The sequence below is a fragment of the Microtus oregoni genome, unplaced genomic scaffold (assembly GCF_018167655.1).
Source record: "Microtus oregoni isolate MIOR12 unplaced genomic scaffold, Mior012 000005F_ref0000423, whole genome shotgun sequence".
Taxonomy (NCBI): Eukaryota; Metazoa; Chordata; class Mammalia; order Rodentia; family Cricetidae; genus Microtus; species Microtus oregoni.
The window spans coordinates 5,574,465-5,592,327 of record NW_024543064.1 but is presented as its reverse complement, the minus strand read 5'-3'; the positions used below and the strand labels follow the sequence as shown (position 1 = coordinate 5,592,327).

General features: G+C 47.3%; 1 protein-coding gene across 10 annotated transcripts in view; it reads right to left on the bottom strand.

Moving 5' to 3' along the window:
- The window catches only part of LOC121447907 (calmodulin-binding transcription activator 1), an 829,155-nt gene that overhangs the window by 8,856 nt on the left and 802,436 nt on the right, over window positions 1-17,863 (bottom strand). For 3 of the 10 annotated variants that reach the window (XM_041651176.1, XM_041651181.1, XM_041651186.1), the window contains 11 exons: window positions 16,071-16,267; window positions 15,616-15,694; window positions 14,701-15,016; window positions 13,801-14,324; window positions 10,862-11,049; window positions 10,183-10,429; window positions 9,219-9,290; window positions 7,361-7,381; window positions 5,960-6,153; window positions 4,894-4,968; window positions 2,409-2,439 (listed from right to left, as the gene is read on the bottom strand). In XM_041651176.1, the coding sequence (XP_041507110.1) occupies window positions 2,409-2,439; window positions 4,894-4,968; window positions 5,960-6,153; window positions 7,361-7,381; window positions 9,219-9,290; window positions 10,183-10,429; window positions 10,862-11,049; window positions 13,801-14,324; window positions 14,701-15,016; window positions 15,616-15,694; window positions 16,071-16,267 (1,944 nt within the window). The remainder of the gene's footprint in view (window positions 1-2,408; window positions 2,440-4,893; window positions 4,969-5,959; window positions 6,154-7,360; window positions 7,382-9,218; window positions 9,291-10,182; window positions 10,430-10,861; window positions 11,050-13,800; window positions 14,325-14,700; window positions 15,017-15,615; window positions 15,695-16,070; window positions 16,268-17,863) is intronic. The other 7 variants (XM_041651183.1, XM_041651178.1, XM_041651177.1 and 4 more) reach the window with 7 other exon arrangements.

The following is a 17,863-nucleotide window of genomic DNA, read 5'->3' as shown; positions in this document are numbered from 1 at the left end:
TTCCTGAACAAGTATCTCAGTGGTTTGGCTATAAAACTGGGCAACACTATATGAGACACATCAGAAGTCCGTGTGGAAAATGGTACTTCCCCTATAGACCTTTGGAAATTTTCTTAAACCTTAACAGAAAACTAATGTATCTAAGAGAAGAAAGAAAGAAAACAAAGCCCCAAGCCAAAAACCTTCCCACAAGCTTATTAAGAAGTTGGTAACTCCATTTTCAGTTACTGGGTAAATCAGGAGGTAAGCCTGGGTGAAAGGCCAGACACAAATGACCTGCACTAGAAGGGTACTGGTGTCCTTTCTCAGACACAGAGGTAATTTTGGGTCACCCTGCAGCTGGGACGAGCCCGTGGTGTCCTAAAACTGCTGATGGTGGCGCCTACCTTTGTGGCGGTCCTTCTGCTGTGGACCTAAGAGTTTGGTCAACAGCATGGTTCACACTGCATCATGAAATTTAACTGTCCATTTCCATTACTTCTTAACACATAAACCTCTGACTGATTTTCTGTACTTTACAAACTAACAGAATAAGCATGTTATCCTCTTTGACATGCCATCCCAGGTATACTGAGGGAATGCTCAGCTCCCAAGGAGTTCCACTTGGGGACTACAAACGGGTGGGGGGGGGGTTGCCACTGCAGGTTTCTGAGGAAGAGAGAGGGAGAGGAGATCTTATTGGCAACTGCAAAGCCATAGACAAGTCATTTCTCAATAAAGAGCTAGATAAATGGTCCCATCCCAGAAGGACCCTCAAACCCTCCTGACTCCTCTCTCTCAAGCTCCCTGACTGCGTGAGGCATGAGGGATGTTATGAAATTCCAGCTTCCCATGCATGAGTGGGAGTCTTCGAGTTCATGGCAGAATGCAGCAGGCACTAGAGAAATTAAAGTAGGGACTCCAGTTGGCACTGAGATCACCTTTAGAAAATGTGCTCTTGACAATGATCACCACTGACATACCCGAAACTAACAAGCTTCAAAAGTGCGTAAGCAACCACTTCTAATAAAAGGTCCGTTCCTTTCAGCAGGCTCTACGAACCGCATTTAACATGCAAGCTACTACCCCTGAGTTAAACTGAGTGCTAGGCCATGCACCTGTCTTCCTGGAGGGGTCGCTGTCATGTCTGATGAAAACAAGTGTTATCTGTGTATGCAGTGGATGAGGTGGAGCCTCGTCTACTTCAGGCACAGATATCTCCAAGAGGCTCTACCACATGGGACCTGAATGCTCTTTTCAAATGGTAAACAACTGTCTAACATTAGAGTGGGAACCGCTGAAGTTACCAGCATAGCTGGGTTTCTGGTTTTGTTTCCAAGTTTCTCCTTCAGCAGCTATTCATAGTTGGCTTGTTTTATTTCTGATTTTAAAGCAGTCACAACTGTTCTACACATAAGTCACTACTCAGGAAAAACCTATAAAAACTCATTGTCATATCAAGTTGGCAAGGCAGCAGCCTGTAGAGGCCGACAGAGGTAACCTCCATGCAACACCGATCTAGCGTCCTCTCAAGTGTTACATAAGAAAAAGTTACCAGAGTTTACTCAGGTTCCAGTCCAATGCTGTGAGCTTTATGAAGGTTTCCTGTGCCTTACAATGCATTTCAGCTGCACTTGCCGATGCTCCTGTGCCTATCTGCAAACTGGGATCATATTCTCAGACCACGGGAACACTGGCAATGTCTACTGCCTACTAGTCAAGACACTGTCTTTAAAACACAAATGCTTCTGGAGCAGCCACTCCCAGATGTGACACGAATCTCTCAGCTCAGATCGCTCACATGTTTTCATCGGTAACTGCAGTTCAGTGCTGACATCCAGCGAGCCTTTTGTGTACGCTCAGTGTCCTAGGCAGGCTCTGAAGGGCAGCGCCGTAGCTTCACTTTCCTCACAGCACAAGGGAAGAGTGATTTAAAAACTGAACTCTAGGGGCAGGGTGACAGGGAAGTAGTATCTATAAATAATTTTTTTTTTTAAAAAAGCCTAGTACTTCCTAATGGGCTTTTTTTGCCTAAGAAATTTTGAGAAAATGAAAGTTGGGGAAAAGATGTAGCCAGGTATTGTAATTACAAAACCACTTGCTGAATTTTCCTTGTAATACAGCTTCATGTAAGCAGGAAGACCTGTGTGGAAGGCACTCCACCTGGTCTGAGCATGCTGGGCAGTGGTCTCAAAAGGTCCCTCCCTCACACTTCCTCATGCATATGAACCTCTACCTTAAGTGACTGCTCTCCTGTTGCATAAAACAGCAGTGTTAGTAGTCAGGGTTAGTTTGTATTTTATTTTTCATTCAGAATGGATGTGAAACTTACTGGCAAACCTACGCTGCAGCCCCATGCAAGCAAGCAAAAAGCAAAATATTGAAAATGGAAGATAAGGGTAAACTGGCTAGCAGGCAGCTAAACTCACCCTTTTGTACAGCCTATGGTCCACCAGGGGGCTTTAGACAGTAAAACAACACCAGAGAGCTATTAGCATGTGAGGGTCACAGCAGAAATCTTAGCAATAGCTTTATGTCAACCAGAGACTACCAAGTGTTTTCTTCAGTGGGGAAGGAAGAGAAGGGTGATGGCAGGGGATATGAAATGAGCAGGAAGAAAACCCATCAACTTGCTTTTAAAAACCATTGGGGGTCAAATGATTTAGAAATGGGACACCTGCCGATTTCTGAGGCCACTGTCTACCTACCTTGTTGAGAGGGTACCACGAAGTTTTCTATTTAATATAGACTGTAATGCTTCTAACAGACAACAACCATGACAGTGCTGCTCCTGAAAGCAGTGCTAAGCAAACCAGAATGGTCTGCACACATCCAGGGAAAACACAAGTTAAAATAACCCTCAGGAGAGAGGTCCAGGGCTTCGCCATGTTCCTTAATGAGATGCTAAATGAACACACAAAAATGGAGAGTAATACACACTTCCCAGCCAATATGCAAAGGCTCCTGCTGTTGGCTTGTACAATTTTCTATCATCTGAACCACAGAAGGCCAACAAAAGAGCAACAGTCTTTATTTTGCTGCAAACTGTGAGCAGACACAGCCCCAAACCTGATGCTCTCTTCACAGCAGACCTTGCCAGCCCCACTGGTTAGAGCAGAAACTCAAGACAGGTGAGACATTCGGCAAATTCTTCCCAGCAGCTCAGAGGTAAGAGCAGGGTTCCTCTGTCCAGCCTATGTTAGGAAGCAGCCTTTTATGCAATCATATTTTCAATATCTTACTCATTCAACTCGCCCACTGTAAACACAGACCACACCCTCAGAAGGAACACACACTGGAAACTCAGTGCAGGGTTTCAGGTAGCGTTGCCTACACTCCTTTTCTCACGTGCATCTGAACTCAACACAGCAGTTTAACCTTCAAATGCTCTTGGAAATGGCCTCAAGAGCAGCGTCAGGGTCTGGAGCAGATGAACCAGCCTCATCAAGTAGAGCAGTGACTGCATAGGGGTTAAGTCTACCAGTCCCTGTGCTGGACAGTCTTTTGGGGACTCTCATTCTACAGGCAAAAGAAGGGGGGGGGGCAGTGACCACGTGAGGGTATAAGAAAAAGAACCTAGGGAGTTCAAGGTATTTTACCAACTGAAGAAACTCAGCTGTCCTACCAGGTTGTGAGCGCACAACTGCTAACTGAAACACAAGGCGTAACAGCAGACAGGAGAAGGACTCTGGGAAAACATGCAGAATCACTTTCGTTATGTGAAGAACACTCTATAGTTTACTATCCCTTTCCTGCCAGGACTTCCTCAGTCAGCTTATTCACACTGGTATTTCATGTGCTAGCTCCTGGGGCAGGAGTAGGAGAGGGTGGTGGTGGTGGTGGAGGTGAAACCTTGATCCAAGGCAGGGAAGACAGCATCCAGGGGATGTACCTGATGTCCCGTGTTCCATCTAGAGACTGTCTGGCATCTTAACACTTACTCTTTAAGGTTTTATGCATATTTCTTTCTATAGTCACACAGATGTGTGTATGTGTTGACTTAAGTAAGAGTTTAAGTTCCCAGTTAAACTTCAAGCAAGTCTCAAGGGCAAAGTATTTTCAAATATTAGCAACTTAAATGGTTTTAAGAGTAAGAAAAACTGAAGTGAAAGCTCTGACATGAAACTGAATGCAAGGCTTTCGGGATGGATCAACAGCAGAGAGCAGGCAGCAGGGAGCCAGCTCGAGTCTTCTGCTCTCACACGCACAGCTGCTGGTGCCTGGGAAACCATGGAGGGGAGTCTCAGTGCAGCGCCAGCGGCCACTGTTACAGACTCCTGACTTCATCTACGGAGAGAAAGCGAGGCTCTTCTCCAGCCCCGGAAGTCTGTCTTCACCAAGAAAGCTCCCATCTGAGGAAAGCCTCCTCCAGCATGGCTCCATGAGAAGATGCTCTGTCCTCTGTGTTCCCTGCTCTCACCTTGGACCAAATCAGACTGGCTCTCTGTGGTCAACTGAATGGAAATACTATCTTCTACATGTCCAGCAGAGGGCACCAACTGCTTAGTGGAACTTCCACAGGCAAAACACTAGATGGCATTTAAGCGTCTTTTTTCTTTTCTCCTTGATTTTCTGTGTGGATGTCTATTAGCAGAGTAATGCGAACTGGCATATGAGTTAAAGAGGTTAAAGAGAAATTTGAACTAAAAGCTAAGTCCAAGTAAATTACATGCACGCCCAAATCAAAACAGGAAGACATGGTTTTGGGTCTCCATGGTCAGACACACACACCTTCTCAAATCGTTCCAGCCCAAGTGGCGGTGCCTAGAGTTCCACCACCCTGGTATGACTGGAGTGCTTACCCCACGCTTGCTGGAGGTCACTAGCACTACACAGAGCCAGCCAATGGCTAGGAAGGTCAGGGCTGTTTGGTTACTATTGATGAGCACAGTGAGAGATAAGGACTTGGTGTACCTGTGACGACAGCGACGTAGAAACCTCATTATTTTTCGAGCAGCTTGGTCCTGCTTTTTGGTCAGCAAACTGCTCCTGAAAAAGCCAAAACATTATCGTCACAAGAAAGGTTCCATAAAGCTTATAGCACAGACACTGAGAAGTGTTCTGATTTACAGGCTAGGAGACTTCCAGTTAAATGGTTTGTGTCACACGTCCAACTGCGAAGCACACGCTGCTCCCACAGTGACTCTCCCATGCCTTTGTTTTCTGTGTCTGAGGCAGTGGCTCCTGTATCTCAGGCTGGCAAACCCCCAGTGATTTTCCTGCCTTCATCTCCCAACTGCTGGGACTATAACCATGTGCTACCTTGACCAGTTACGTGATGTCGGATATGACCCCAGGGCTTTGTGCACGCTAGGCACAAGCACTCTGCCAACAGAGCTATGGCCCTCTCCCAAGCTTTAAGGAGGCAATATGAAGATTAAAATCCAGAGGATACCTCCATATGCTCTTACAACATATGTCTGTCTGTCTGGGGTAAGACAGGGGTTTGCTGTGTAGGCTAGGCTGGCCTCTAGCTCATGATCCCCGACGCAGCCTCTAGAATTTTGGGATTACAGGTGTGTACCGCCATACCCAGGTCTTTCCCAGTTGTTTTCTTTTGGTGGAAATAGGCCTTCTGGCAGTAGCCAGACCTCCTCAGTGCAGGAATTAAGTCGTCTGAGCTTGATACTCTCTTTAGGCTATTTTCTGTTTTTAATCTTCAGGCTGCTACTCTCTCAGATGTAGTCACCGAGCTTTAAGTACTCTTTCTAAGTAATTAGTGAGTTCGGAACACTGCAGAATGATGCCTCGTTAAGTATAAAATTTAGTTTTGACACATTTTAACTTATACTGAAGTTAGCCAGTGACATTCAAGTAACATGTGGCAGTTACAGAAAGGATCTCAGAGAGAGAACAACACAGGTATTGCTAGACAAAGCCACAACACCTGGAGTAGCTGGAAACGGAGCTGCTGCCGCGTCTCAGGCCCTGAACCATGCCAGGCAGGTCTTCCCCCGCGCCCTGCAGACATGTGACCCACCTAAGCTTTTGCTGCACGATGACTGCTGTCCTGCGGGCTGGCCGTCTCCTGCCACACTTCTTGTAACTCCGGTAGAAGTTCTGGATCAGCACTGCAGCTCGCCGGCTCTGCTGGAACCGTTTCTGCTCATAGTAACTTCGGAATTTGCTCTGGATGAGGATGGCCGCCTGGGTCATCTTTTTGTAAAGTGCATACTGCAGGGGACACAGAAGGAACGGGACAATAACAACGGGAGCCAAAAGTCCTCTGAGCTCAGGAGGTAAGAACCCCTCCTTCCTACTCTCATCTTTGATGGGGCTGACTCCAAAACTCCAACAGCTATCTTCCATCTAGTCTTCCAAAATAGAATGAACCACTTTCAGGACAGTCTGCAGGCAGCACGGCCCTTTCATCCTCAGACAGCATCTTATTCTGCCTCTTCTGACGATCTCTAGTATATTTAAGACACTTGAGTCCAAAACAATTAGAATGTAACATTTAAGCAGTGTTTTAAGATGAGCATTTGCTATCCAATTGGATATTGCTTTAACCCTTACTATGCCTCCTGACTCTACTCATTCTGTGCCACCTAGCAGTCAGCACCTCTTTCTAACCAATTTGCTCCATGCCAAGTTTCTAACGGAGCTACAAAGTCCCAAAAACAAGGCTTATCATGAAACGCTGACACCTTTAAGCCATTTCACCCTGCAAAAGATTAATACTCATTAGACCCACACAGTGGCCATGCAATGACCTTGGAAGGCTGCCAGAGTTGTGAGCTGCTTAGAGGCCAGTGGCAGAGGCCTTCAACCCAACATGCTCCACAGCCACAGCCCAGTGACCAGGCCTGCTTCTCAACCAGTCTCAAGTTTCTGACACAGTGAAGTCACATGAAGAAGGCAACTTACTATTATAAGGGGAGAAACTACTCAGAACCCCACCCTCCATGCCTAACTGCATCCTTAGCTGTGCCGTAACACAAGGGAAGGAAACTGACTTCTCAGAATGTCCAAAAAGCAAATCACTCTGATCTCTTCTGACATGCTTTACATCCACTTCCACCCAACCAAAAGTCCTTTAAGGTAAGAACACTGCATCCTACAGAGCTTCTCCGAGTCTCGTCACTTTGGCCTGACGATAGAGCATGTTCTGATCCTTGGGATCACCGTGAAGCCTACCACAGAAATACGGTATTTGCTTAATATTCACGAGGTTCAAAGTCACTGATCTGGTGGACTGGCCTGGTCATAAAAATGTCTACCTACTATCAAAGCGCAAGCCAAGTCTACTAGAAAATTCACAGGTCCCCAAGGATAGATGTGGTATGACTAGGTGGTCTGGCAAAGAATGTGTGTTTGGTGACGGGTGTGCAGTCTGTGACTCTGGTGGAATGGTCTGTGAGAGGACTGGGTATAGCATTACCTTCAAGGCTATCCATGTCAGCTTGGGGAGAAACAGAAAATACAATACCGTTAGATTACCGAATACAGGAAACAAACCAAAACCCAAAATCAGTGCAGCTCCCAACCAAAACCAAAACCAAAACCAAAGAAAAGGCAGCCTGGCTATATTACTGCCTTCCGCCTTCTAAAATATCAGTCTCAAGTGTCACCATTTCCAAAGATAACCCCTTCCATCTCCCTAGCCGCAGGTGACATTCAGCAGCTTTCTTTCTTTCTTTCTTTCTTTCTTTCTTCTTTTTGGAAGTACCTGTTGTCATCACAGACTTTAACCCTCCCATCTGTGTGTACCATCTATTGCTAACCTGAAGCCTGTTCACTGATCTGAGACATAGGGCTGCGGTGTCAGCGTTTGCACAATAAACCTTCAGTGTCTGGGATCTCTGACTCAAGAGCTAGTCCTTGTTTTTCTGCCCACTGACAAAGTCTAAAGGAGAAGCTTGAAAAACAAAAGAAAAAAACCCCAGCAATTCACATTAGAAACTAAAATTCTAGGTCTGAAGAACAACATGGGGCCCCAAATTTCTCTGCAATTATTATACATCTTAGTATAATACCCTTTATGTAGAATGCAAAGCTTAGCCAAAACCCAATAAAATAAGGCATTCTAAATTATTCTACAGAACTGACAGCGTGTGTGTACATGCCTGTGCATGCATTTATTTGTGTGTGTGTGTGTGTGTGTGTGTGTATAATAGTGAGTCCAGGATGGCCTTGAACGTGCGATCTTGGTCTTTGAATGCTGGGACTGGAGGCTTGTGCCACTGTTCTAAGTAATATGACCAAATTTCAACATAGAAACTGGTCTAAACTTAATAAGGAAAGTTTCAGTATTTTGTTTTATTATTTTTTAAAAGATTTATTTATTTATTATGTATACAGTGTTCTGCCTGTGTGCACACCTGCAACCCAGAAGAGGGCACCAGAACTCATTACATTGCAGAATGCTGTGAGCCACCATGTAGTTGCTGGGAATTGAACTTAAGACTTTTGGAAGAACAGTCACTGCTCTTAACCACTGAGCCACCTCTTCAGCCCAATTTTTAGTATTTTATAACCACCTCGGTATCTATAAACTAACATTTCTCTGAGCCTGCTTCTTCGTCTGTGAATGGAAATAAAACTCTCTGCTTAGAGTAGCTATGAGAGGGCTATGGTGCTCCTGGAAGATGGGCATACATACACTGCTCCTCGATGCAGCGCGGCTACCCCACAAGCAGCTACGAGGGGGCTATGGTGCTCCTGGAAGATGGGCATGCATACCCTGCCCCTCGATGCAGTGCGGCTACCCCACAAGCAGCTACGAGGGGGCTATGGTGCTCCTGGAAGATGGGCATGCATACCCTGCCCCTCGATGCAGCGCGGCTACCCCACAAGCTGTACTGTGCAGCATGATCTCTGTGAGCAAGGCCTGCTGTCATTCGTGTCTCTGCTAACTAAAGCTTGGTGGCAGAATGCTGCTTTCTTTTCCTGATTCTTTTCTTCCTTTTTGTGATTTATTTATTATAAATACAGTGTTCTGTACTGCATGTATATCTGCAGGCCAGAAAAGGGCATCAGATCTCATTACAGATGGTTGTGAACCACCATGTGGTTGCTGGGAATTGAACTCAGAACCTCTGGAAGGACAGACAGTGCACTCAACTGCTGAGCCATCTCTCCAGTCCTTCCTTTGGTTTTTAATCAAAACAATTCAAATCAGGCCTTTGCTATCAAGAGTTGGATGTGGCACTTTTAGCCAAACTGCACAGCAGCATCCTCTGAGGCCTGGGCAGGGTGGACAGGTGCTGTTTCCTCCTGTGACACACAGCTAAGTTTACCTGTTTGTACTTTCTGTAACAGCGCTGAATGACGGCAGCGGCTACTTCTTGCTGTTCCCGCAAGGGTCTGCCCTGAGAGGTAAAGTGAGGGGAGATCAACAACGGCTAACGTAAGAACTGTCTACACGTACAAGATTAAACCTTTATTCATGGGGTGAGCCTTTCCAAGAAATAAAATCCCAGGTTGACTAAACTGCATTGACAATCATCACTATGAATTAAGAAAAATGAAAACAAAACAAAATAAAAAGCTGGGTGGTGGTGGCACACGCGTTTAATCCCAAAACTCGAGAGGTAGAGGCAGGCGGATCTCTATGAGTTCGAGGTCAGCCTGGTCTACAAAGTGAGTTCCTGAACAAGATACAAAGCTACAAAGACAAAGCTACCCTGTCTTTGGGGGGGGGGGGGAGGAAAAATGAATTTACAGAATAAATCAACTATTTTTGCTTTTAAAAATCAAACCATATTGGGTGTTAGGAGGTCTAAAAATATGTATTTAAGAGTTTTTTTTTTGTTTTTTTTTTTTTTAAACAAAATAGGCATTGCGACACTCATCGTCCAGGCTCTCGGCAGTCTTTCCTACATAATCCCCTTCTGTCCTTTAACACCTCTGGGCAGAGTGGTCAGACTCCTTTAGGGATATGCAGAAGGTGACTGAGTCCCACCTAGCTCCCAACCCCAATAAAAAGCACACACAGAAGTTTCAAGACCGAGTTCTCAGGGTTCAGGGGCTGCCCACAGTCCTCAGGGGCTGATTTATGATTTAGGTCATAAATCCCTTGTGGCTGGGGTGTCACTTATCAACAATAAGATAATGACAGCCGTCTCGCTGGCTTTATTTGACCAAAACTCCTGAATGTTATTATGGTAATAATACAACATAACATAAAGTCTTCCAATAAACATTTTATCAAACCACAAGCCACAGGGAAGAGGGACTGGGACGCAGACAGCCTTATTTTACCTTGTATTTCCGGAAGGCTGTCTGGACAAGCCTGGCAGCTTCGTAGAGTTCTCTCTGCTCATGGTCGGACAGCGTGAGCTGAGCAAGCTCATTCTCTACCTTCTCGCTGGTGGATGCGCTCAGGAATTCTGACCAGTCTGCTGCCGAGGGAAGGCTGGGTTTCTCAAAAGCCACTTCACTGACAGGGGAGCTTGCAGGGCTCAAGCTGGCATTAGAAGAAGGAGTTAGGGGCTCAGTGTACGCACTCCTGAAACAAAGGAAAGGACAAGACAGTTAACAGCTACTCGCACCGTCCATTACCTGCGAACTGATGAGACAGGACAGGATCTACCTGAAGCCACTCCGGGCAGTCAGATGCCTTCACTCTGTTTAACACACGCCAACACTTTGGCTGCACCTCAGTTACGTTCATACCGAGCCCCTATTATTAGTTCAGCACTGTGCTCAATACTAAGGCCAATAAGGACACTAGCCTGCCTCCAAGAGACTTCCCCTGAAGCAGGGTGTATCCCGGCATGGCGTTTCACAAACCTCCATGTGGGGAGCACGTAATAGAGGAGAGAAGGCAGAGCCGCGGTTTGAAGAGGCGTGAGGCCACGTGCTCTCCTGGGAACATCTCTTTACACCTGGCCTCCAGTTAAATCTCAGCAGAGAATCCCAGACCCCAAATCTTCCTAACCTGATGTGGGCAGCACTGGGCAGACGGTCAGCATCAGCTAGGTAACTGGCCAGCCAGCTCATTGTACTGCTAATGGTGGCGGGATCTGTTCTTTCCAGGGCTGAGGACTCCATGGGCACAAAGTTCTCCTGCTTGATTCGGTCTGGTGTAGCCTCAATAATGTGCTCGGCCAAGGTCATCATGTTCACCTGCAATCAGAGGCCACAGAACACAGAGCTCAGAAATCTTCAAACCCGTTTCACTGCCACCCTTACTTTGTAAAGGAGAATGGAGGCGGGGCAGGGAAGTGGGGGAGGACAGCCAGTTTATGCCTCAATCCAATGCATTCAAATAGCATTTAAAGTTAGTACGTGACTCACCCGGAGACCTGATTATCTCCTAATCATAGTTTGGCCTCACACCTTGGTCACATCTTAGAGAACTTCTGTCTTGGGCCCACTGTCTACTCTCACAGCATGAATCACTTATGGACCGACCTCATATTTTGAGAGGTGGGGGTGTTTCAGGTAAACCATCATTTTTTTTTTGTTTTGTTTTTGTTTTTCGAGGTAGGGTTTCTGTGTGGTTTTGGAGCCTGTCCTGGAACTAGCTCTTGTAGACCAGGCTGGTCTCGAACTCACAGAGATCCGCCTGCCTCTGCCTCCCGAGTGCTGGGATTAAAGGCGTGCGCCACCACCGCCCGGCTTAAACCATCATTTTATGTGCCTGCATGTGTCTTCTACCATGTGGTCCTGGAGACCAAACTCAGGTCATCAGGCTTGAAGGCAAGCACCTTCACCTGCTGTGCTATTTTGTCATCCCTAAATATTCATTATTTTTAACTCTGTGTGTTTGTGTGCGTGTGCGCAGGTATGTCTGTGAGCATATGTGAGAACAGGCGCTCACAGTCCAGAAGAGGGTGTTGTATACCCTGGAGCTGGAGCTGTGAGGCACCCAGCACGGGTATAGGGAACCAAATTAAGGTTCTCTGCAAGATCTGTACTTATGACTGGAGATATGGTCTCATCTTTTCAAAATTCTTTACATACTTCTTAAAAATTAGAGTTAAAATGCAACAGTCTAGGTTCTCACCAGATATCCTGGCCTCCAGCAAGTGCATGTTCTAAAGGGGAGTTCACAAGGCCGGAAAGGCTGATCTCCTATCATGAAGGCAAAATTCTGGGACTGCAATCAGATGTGGGTGGGTGATTCAAGGGGACGTGGGAGCTGAGAAAGAAGCAAGGCTGACCTGAGACCTTTCTGATCAGCCGACAGCTATCTAAAGTTGGCTGAACTGATTTTACAATCAAAAAATCAGAACTCAAAAAACCCATTTTAAATGTTTGCTTAACGTAATTTTTCAAATTTACATCAATGAGCTACTGTCTATGACCGTCTCCAGAAAGCCTTAAGAGGAGAGAAGGATCCACCCTGAATGGATGGCGTTATCCCACAGGCAGGGGTCACAGGCTGAGTAAACACAGCGAGGAGCACCAGCACCCAGTCTTCTTCCTGACTACCCCTGCTGCCACGCCTCCCTACCATGATGGATATACGTTGAGACTGAACCAGAAATACCACCCCCCTTCCTTCATTCAGCTGGCTTCATTATGCCAAGCAGGAAAGTAATTAATACAGGTTCCAACAGGAATCGTCCACACCAAGGACTGGGCAGACTGTACCAGGCCGGGCAGAGCCAGCTGCCTGTTTGTGTAACTACAGCTTAGGCCACTGCAGCCCTGTGCATCCCTTCATTTTGTCCACGGCTACTTCTGTCCTCCTCCAGCAGATCAACAGCTACAAAGTGTCTGTGTGAACCACAAAGCCTAAAAAAGGTCACCAACTGTTTTTTGTCTAAAACATTATTTGACTAAGGCTGGGCACGGTGGGACACACATCTAGCCCCAGCTCCTTGGGAGGCAGAAAGGAGAGGATTGTAAGTTTGACGCCAGCCTGGGGAGCTTAATGAGACTAGGTCTTGAGATGAAATTTAAAAGGGGCTGAGGATTGTACTCAGGAGAGTGTTTGCCTAAACAACACTACGTGATTTAACTTGGCCGACATCCTCCTGGCTACACGGCTGTTGGTAAATCAGTGGTGGGGTCTCCTATCCACTAGTAGCAGGGTGCTAATAAGCAAGCATGTGTCCTTCACAGAAGCTCCCCCAGGGTGCAATGGTCAGCAATGACTCAGCAGTTACTTCCCTGCACCTTCCCACTCGAGCATCACTCCCTAGGCATGGGTGCCCTCAGGTCTTCCTTTAGCTTTGGGTTGCATCAACAAGAATCTGGAAACAGAGATGGCTATCCTGTGTTCTCTGGTTGCCCCTTTTGACTGCCTCTGTGATTCCGAATTGACAGACTCTATCTTAATCGCCTGATGATGCCTCATTTCGTCTACAGGTTCAGTGCCCTCAGGACCTGTGCTTCCTACATTCATTACAAGGGCATCCAGCTATGAGCCCTAGAGGTATTTCACTACACGCCATGTGAGCGTCAAGACACAGATGTCCTTCACAATGGCTGGATGACGGCCGTGCTAGTCAGTCAGTCACTCAGATAATCCAAATCCTGCCTGCAGGCTTCCTTGCTGGCTATTTTTAGGGCCTTGCCTCCATTACAACCAGTACTGAAAATGGTGAAGCTGTCCTCTTGGATGCAAGGAAGCAGGAGACTCATTGGAGGGTTGAGGCTGAGTTCTGAAAGGGTTGGTACCAGGCTTTGATGAGGACCTGTGGTCAGGTCCTAAGCACGGTGCCCGCGTCACGGAAGGAAAGCAGCCCAGGGTAAGCAGACACTCAACATTCCCCCAAATGAGACCAGATTGCAAACCCTTCCTGGGTGGAGGCAGGGGGACCAGGGATCTGGGGATGTACAATTACATGACTTTCAAAAGTGAACCGTAACGTTCACAGCCACAGTGAGGTTCTGGCTTCTGCAGGCTTACCTGATGAGTCTTACCTGAATATCGTCCATAGGCTGGGGGCACTCCTCACTCTCTGCACTATCCCGGTAGGCCCCCATCTCTGTATTCATCACCTCTCGGTTAGCCATCATCAGGACACTCATTGGTTCCCTCGGACGCACCTGTGAAGGCGCCGCGTCCTTTACTACACTGGTCCCCTTCGGATTTCCAGTCACCTGCACTGTAGACACACCAATGTAAAGATCTTTGGAACTCCACTTTACTACAGGCTGAGGTGCAGAGGCTTGGAATGCTGCCGACTCTGGAGCGGGAGGGGAGGCTTCCCGGCTGTAGTCCCTCACTCCTTCACTGGGGCTGATTGTTTCAGGGGAGGACTGCTTAGAACTAGGGCTTTGCTTCCTGATAATTGGCTGCTCCAGACTCAGTGCAGTGCAAAGCAGTTTCTCCTGCCTTGCCTGGAAGGACTCGGGGTTCAATTTATGCTTTTTGGGAGCTGGATAATCTTTGTGGCTCTCACTGCTGTAGTAATTAGAGGGTTCAGACCGAGGTCTTCTCAGATCTGAAAAGTACAGTAGAAAGGACAGTCAGGACAGGTGACGAAAGCAGGAACCCTAAAGAACCAACATGTTACGCCTGAGAGATAAGAAGTGCGAAGCTGGAGCGCAAGACACGTTCCTGAGCTGTCGCCATTCCCCAGCAGCACTGCCTGTACTTAGGTAATCCTCCAAGGGGTGTGCGTCCTGGACAGACAGACTTTCCATACTGGGAGGGGCACTAGCTATTTTAAAAGGAAAATCAGAAACACTATGTAACCCTCCCCTTGCCGCCAACCCTTAAAAGTATGTGGGTATTCTACGGACTCTTCTAAGGGAAGCCGCGGAAAGCCAATGGGGAAGCTGGCCAAGTTCTGAGATGAAACCCTTGTGAATTTGTACCTGGATTGGTGCTTGCAATGACGGTGACTCCTTTGGGTATTTCTGGAGAGCTCATGGCCTCCCGGTGCCACTGGGCCATCCAGCTGTCTGTGCTTGGCTCTTCGCTCGGGGCACAGTGGATCCTGGGGGTCTGCCCAAGCTGGGCCTGCTCGTCTCTTTGCAGATGCTCCAGACACTCTGCTAATTTCACATGGCCCCTCGACCTGGCAATTCCCAAAGGCAGCCTTCCCAGAGAGTCTGGGATGGAGATGGCACGGCGGTCCCATTTGTACAGCACCACTGCTGCTTCCAAGTGCCCTAGGGCACAAGCCCACATCTGAGAGTCGGGAAGACAGAACAAGGAACTCAGCAAGAGGCCAAAACCACACTTCATTTTGCTGTTGCTAGCAGCGGATCTACAAGTCTTTCCGGCAGTCTCAGTGGAGCCATTACAGTCGCCTCTAACAAATGCCTGATTCCAGTGGGAAGGAACGCTGTGCATGTCTGACAGTCTACAGAGTTTAAAAATTTACTTTGCCAAATCAGTTTAGAATTTATCTTTGTATTTCTTTTTTCCCCCAGAAAGGGTCTCATATAGCCCAGGCTGGCCTTAATTCACTGTGCAGCCAAGAGTGGCCCTCATTGCTTCCTCCCCGAAAGCTGACGTTAGAGGCCTCCACCATCGTACCCTGTTTTGTATCTCATCACTGGGGTCAGAATCCCTTTGCCAGTCCAGAGATGGTCAAAGACTATAAACAAACCTCTTCCTCCCCCACCTCCCCCGAGACAGGGTTTCTCTGTGCAGCCCTGGATGTCCTAAAATCACTCTGTGAACCAGGCTGGCTACAAACCCAGAGATCTGCCTGCCTCTGCCTCCCAAACGCTGGGATTAAAGGTGTGCACCACCAAAGCCTGGCTAACAAGCCTATTCCTCACCAGAGGAGTACAGGAGAAGTGGTCCACATTCAGGGGGTCAACTTCCAGTTCCAAATCAATGCTGTCTGCATGCTTTGTGCTGTTGGGGATGGAGAACACGGAGGTTACCACAGGTTAACCCATGAGGAAAGGAAATACCGGAACAACACAAAACCCATGAAAATGAAACCAAACTGGGCACCTAGCCTTCCTGATATGAAGAAATGGGACTCTGGACTTCAAAGGTAGTTTGGATTCCACTTGACAGAAGCCCAAGGGGAACAAAACGTCTGACATCTCGTATCTCACTCAGTTGTCTAGGGCACGAGACCACATGAACCTCTCAGGAACTGAACTGTTCTGGGAAAAAAGCCCTGGCTCACGGGCTGTCACATGCACCAGATGACTGAACTCCTTCGGGAAAGCCCAGGAAACTGAGAAGTGAGGACAGCTGAGTCCTTTGCACCCGCCCTTACCGCCATTTGATGAGGGTCTGGATCAGGGTGGCGTAGCCCTGGGCAGCAGCCAGGTGTAAGAGGGTCATTCCACGGAAAGTCTTCGAATGGATCAAATGCTTGGATTTGGCCCAGCAGGCTCGGCTCATCATCTTTTCACAGACAACAACCACACGACTCTCAAAGCAGCTCCCTAGGGTCCCGGTGCCCGAAGCACACTGTGTCATGAAAAAGTGCACGTTACCCCCGAGGACACATCAGAGAGACGATGACAGTTAGCAGCCAACAGAGAACATAGTTAACTGTGAAAATAAATGTTAAGAAATAGAAGGGGCTGGCAAGATGGCTCTGAGGGTAAAGGCTCCTGCTGCCAAGCCTGGAAACCACATGATAAGTTGCCTTCTGGCCTAGGTATGTGCGCAAGGTTTCTCTGTAGCTTTGGTGCCTGTCCCGGAACTAGCTCTTGTAGACCAGGCTGGCCTCGAACTCACAGAGATCCGCCTGCCTCTGCCTCCCGAGTGCTGGGTTTAAAGGCATGTGCCACCACCACCCAGCCACACACACATTATTTTTAAGCTTCTGTGTGTGCGCGCGTGTGTGTATACATATATATGCATTATGAATGTGTGCCTGAGCACAGGTGTGTGCCTGAGGATGCTGGAAGAGGGTGTCGGGTTCCTTGGAACAGGAGTTACAGCCAGTGATGAGCCATCAGACAAGGGTGCTGGGAACTGAGATTGGGGCCTGCTGTAAGAGCAGTTTGAGGTCTGATCTGCTGAGCCATCTTGCCAGCCCCTAATATTTTTTTTATATAATAGACATGCCAATGGCTTCAACCGTGCACAAAGAACTTCAGGCTGAGGAAGGCCGAGAGTGGGAGAAGTGGTCTTCCCCAGGGAGGAGTGCACCAGCTGGTGAAACAGTCAGCCCTGAACACAGTTAACATGCTATAAACTGAGCAGGTTGTATTTAGGGATATACATATTTATGTATGTCTATACACATACACATATGTATGTAAACAACAATTAATGAAAAAAGAGGCCATGAATTTGAAAGAGAATAAGCAGGGGCATATGAAAGTGTAACAATGAATTTTACACACACACACATAAGTTCTACTTTACAGAAATGTTACATTTTTAAAAGAATTTTGTTTAAACTGAGATATAAAAGCAAAAATTATTATTGTTGTTGTTGTTGTTATTATTGTTAAAGACTAAGCACGAGGAAACAGCACTCTGAAGCTGAGGTGCCAGGGCTCTCTCACTAACGGTCAGTGACTGCGGCACACGACGTGTCTCAGGAGACAACCCTAGCCGCCCAGCAGGGGCAAACATCACAGGCAGTAACTTGTTTTCATCTGGGTCACACTGACAACTGATTCGTGCTTCTCTGGAAACCTTTAGAAAAAAATGCTTAAAACTATCCAAAAACATTTTTTTTTTTATATGTTGGAGTGTTTGCCTGCTCGCTCTGTGTATGTGCCAGGTGTCCAGAGTTTCGGCTGGCTAGCCTCCATGTGGGTGCTGGGAGCTAAAAGGTCCTGAGAGAGCAGCCCATGCTTTGACCAATGAGCCATCTCTCTAGCCCTCAATTTTTTTCGTCTTTAAGGGATACTTGGTAAAGCATGAGCTATATGAGCCATAAGAGTTACTAATCATACGGGCCCACAGGAGATGAGTTCACCAACGCTGGCCACACGAAAGAGGGATGAAATCAAGGCTGGTAACCACCGCAGCCCGAGTCTCGGACAGCAGTCTTATGTTCGACACACCACACTCCCAGCCAAGTGGCACGTCCAGCCTAATTCT